Source organism: Barbus barbus (genome assembly GCF_936440315.1).
Source record: "Barbus barbus genome assembly, chromosome: 49".
NCBI classification, from domain to species: domain Eukaryota; kingdom Metazoa; phylum Chordata; class Actinopteri; order Cypriniformes; family Cyprinidae; genus Barbus; species Barbus barbus.
This window is the reverse complement of record NC_136727.1, coordinates 7,951,996-7,955,346: the sequence shown is the minus strand read 5'-3', so window position 1 is coordinate 7,955,346 and position 3,351 is coordinate 7,951,996. Positions and strand designations below refer to the sequence as shown.

At 38.0% G+C, this 3,351-nt stretch overlaps 1 protein-coding gene across 1 annotated transcript; it reads left to right on the top strand.

Annotated features, from left to right (window-relative positions):
• Positions 1 to 837: 837 nt before the first annotated feature.
• On the top strand, positions 838 to 2,008 carry LOC306867466 (hatching enzyme 1.2-like; the record flags this gene model as incomplete). The annotated part of the gene is made up of 5 exons (XM_079413128.1): positions 838 to 906; positions 987 to 1,065; positions 1,184 to 1,324; positions 1,408 to 1,525; positions 1,618 to 2,008. 5 exons carry the CDS (start codon positions 838 to 840, stop codon positions 2,006 to 2,008), a joined length of 798 nt encoding a protein of 265 aa, XP_079269254.1.
• Between the last annotated feature and the right edge of the window lie 1,343 nt (positions 2,009 to 3,351).

Here is a 3,351-nt window from a genome sequence, read left to right as displayed (position 1 = left end):
AGGGAAACTGAAGCCATATTTGTATACGTACATTGCATACATACATTTTTTTTGTTCTTAATTTATAAAAGTTAGTCATTTTTCTCATTGTTCATAATTAAAAAAATAACAAAAAGAAAACACAGATTTTTATTTTTTTTTCCAATAAAAGCCTAACTGCTAATATTGGAAGTTTCTGTTACAGAGTCGCTGGTAAATACCAGATAAAGTAATGCATGCAAATTATGTGTATTCTTTCATTATTAAACATTGTGTTGGAGAGACCTTGAAGTTGTCTTCCATCACTATTTTTAATGTGTTCTTAATGCACTTATGCATTTTATAATATTTGCGTAGGGTTTGCTGGTTGATAGTTAAGTGGCAGGGTCTTAACGGAAGCATAAATTAAAAGGGACGCACTAATTTATGCTAATTTATGGAAATGTTTGTGCAAATGTATGTTTGTTTGTTTGTTTTTTCATCTTTCCCTTTTTGTTGTATTAACCAATGCTGAATTTTTTTTTTCTTCTTCTTTTTTCAGTGCTCAAAGTGGACCCTTCTTGTATGCTACTGTTTTGGGACACTAAGAAAACAAAAACTACAGTATGTCTACTTTAGTGTTAAAACCAATATAATGTAAAGTAAGTGGTATTTTCTGCTTCTGCAAGGTTTTGGACTAACAGGTGAGGTCAGAGTTTCCTCCCTTTAGTTACACATATTAGTCTCTGGACACTAAGACCCTACCCATAATCCCTCAGACCCACCTACTCAGGTGAATATAAAGTCCAGGTCTGACAGCACACAGACATCAAAGCTTGGCACAGGAGCATCCTGAACATCTCAACACGCTGAGACGACATGGACACAAGAGCCTCCCTCTCCATTCTGCTGCTGCTGTTTGGCGTCTCACAGGCGTCTCCTCTCATGGTAAGATCTGGTCTAGTCTCTCCCTTAAATGATCAACTTACCTCAAATGAGTCATTTTAAACATCTGTTTCTGCCTCCAGGAGGAAAGGTTTGAAGGAGTGTTTGTGTCAGAGCCTGAACCTCTGGACATCACTACAAGGATTTTGGAGTCCAACAATGGTCAGGCACCCTGTATATTTCTTGTAAAAGCATCAGTGTGTTTCAGAAAATAGGGGTAAAATGTGGTCAATATGTATAAATATGTTCAGTTATTTTATCAGTTTCTCTTTAAATACAGGGTCTTCTGAAGTTTTGATTGAAGGAGATCTGGTGTTTCCCAAAACCAGAAATGCTCTCTACTGCTTTAACAACAACTGTTTCTGGAAGAAAAACTCTAACAACATAGTAGAGATCCCTTGCATAGTGAGCAGTGAATTCTGTGAGTGAGTCTCCTTCATTTATTGAACATATCTATCATTCATGAATATGTCATTTCAAACCTTTGGCCCCTTTCATTTGCAGCTTATAATGACAGATCAGTTATTGCAAATGCCATGTCCACCTTTCACTCCAAGACCTGCATCCGTTTTGTGGCCAGATCAACTCAGGCCGACTACATCAGTATTGAGAACAAAGATGGGTGAGAACAATCATACAATATCAGCAGGACTCTGTTTTACAACACAACTTCAGACTGATTTTGTATAACATCTCCTGTTTCTCTCCTCTCAGGTGCTACTCTTCTCTTGGCAGAACTGGTGGCAAACAGGTGGTCTCCCTCAACAGGTACGGCTGTGTGTATCACGGCATCGTTCAGCATGAGCTCAATCATGCCCTGGGCTTCTACCACGAGCAAACCAGGAGCGATCGTGACCAGTACGTGAAGATCAACTGGGAGAACATCTCTCCTGATATGGCCTACAACTTCCAAAAACAAAACACCAACAACCAAAACACTCCATATGACTACGGCTCCATCATGCACTATGGAAGAACAGCCTTCTCCATCCAGCCCGGGCTGGAAACCATCACTCCCATTCCTGATAGGACAGTGGAAATCGGACAGAGGCAGGGAATGTCAGACACCGACATCCTGAGGATCAACAAGCTTTATGGATGTTGAAGATGACACATAAAACACAACCAATGCACAATATAAATATAGTTAATATGTAGATGGAAATTTGTGTGAGGTTATGTTTTTGTCTTTTGATGATGTTGAATTTTTGAAATGTGTGTTGGGAAAAATAAAGCTAAACTGCAAGACAAACTCTTTCTTCTTTATACTCAAACACTTCTTTTTATTTTAATGTCAAGTTTGAGAAAATGCTTGATTGCAGCATTAAAGCTCTGTATTATTGAGGAGAAACTAAACTTTTAGCGCAAGTTCTGTCAGGAAGACTCTAATGCAACGTCATTCATCATAACAGGCTGGCCAATGACTGCTTCACACCTGGAGAATATAAGCACTGAACTCTCTGTTTCATTTTCGCAGTTAATGATACTAATATTCCCTATATACTCCGTAAGGGAATCTGTCCCTTAAAAACTTTAGCCAGACATTCATAAAATTACTAACATACAGTTTAAAATTAATCTTCTGTGAACGATTGCGTAAATATCATTCCTTTCATGATGCATGATATATTGTTAATAAATAATGTGCAATGAATATCACAGTAAATGTTTGTGGTCACTTGATCGTCCTACTATGATGTGAAATTGTAAATATTTTCACAATGGAAAATGTGAAACACTATGAGGGCTTTTAAATTCATGTCTGCTATCAGTCGCTCATCAAGCTGTCACATCAATGCTACTCGCGTCTCAATCACCAAATTATATTGTAAGTTCTTTTTCGATAATGGAGAGCTACAGTTAGGTCCAAATATATATTTGGACACAGGCACAATTTTATTATTTTAGCTGTTGACCGAAACATATTCTAGTTACAGTTATATCAACCCGGTCTCATCCCAAGTCATCACATATTGACGCTTTGGTTTTGGCGTCGCTTTTTGACGCTCAAGGTACCCCTTTAGCGTCACTTTTCGACGTGAAGGGAAGCGTAATTTTTTCTGCGTCGATATGCTAACGCGCTATTGGGAATTTTATCGTCATAATAAGGTTGCCATTATTGCGTATATGTAGAGGTGTGATTTTTGAATGTAAACAGTCAAAATAGTGACTTACCCAACCCCTGCCCCTAACCTACCATCTGTGAAGAAAACGCAAGATATAGGAGGCAAATGCAAGTACTGGCATAATTTATTTAAAAATGATTAATATACGCTAAGTGTTTCCTATTTAAAAAAATTACCTTCCCTTCACGTCGAAAAGTGACGCGAAAGGGGTACCTTGAGCGTCAAAAAGCGACGCAAAAACCAAGCGTCAATATGTGACGAGTTGGGATGAGACTGTGTTAGTTATATAGTTATATGATGAGTATGGGGTTAAAGTGCACAC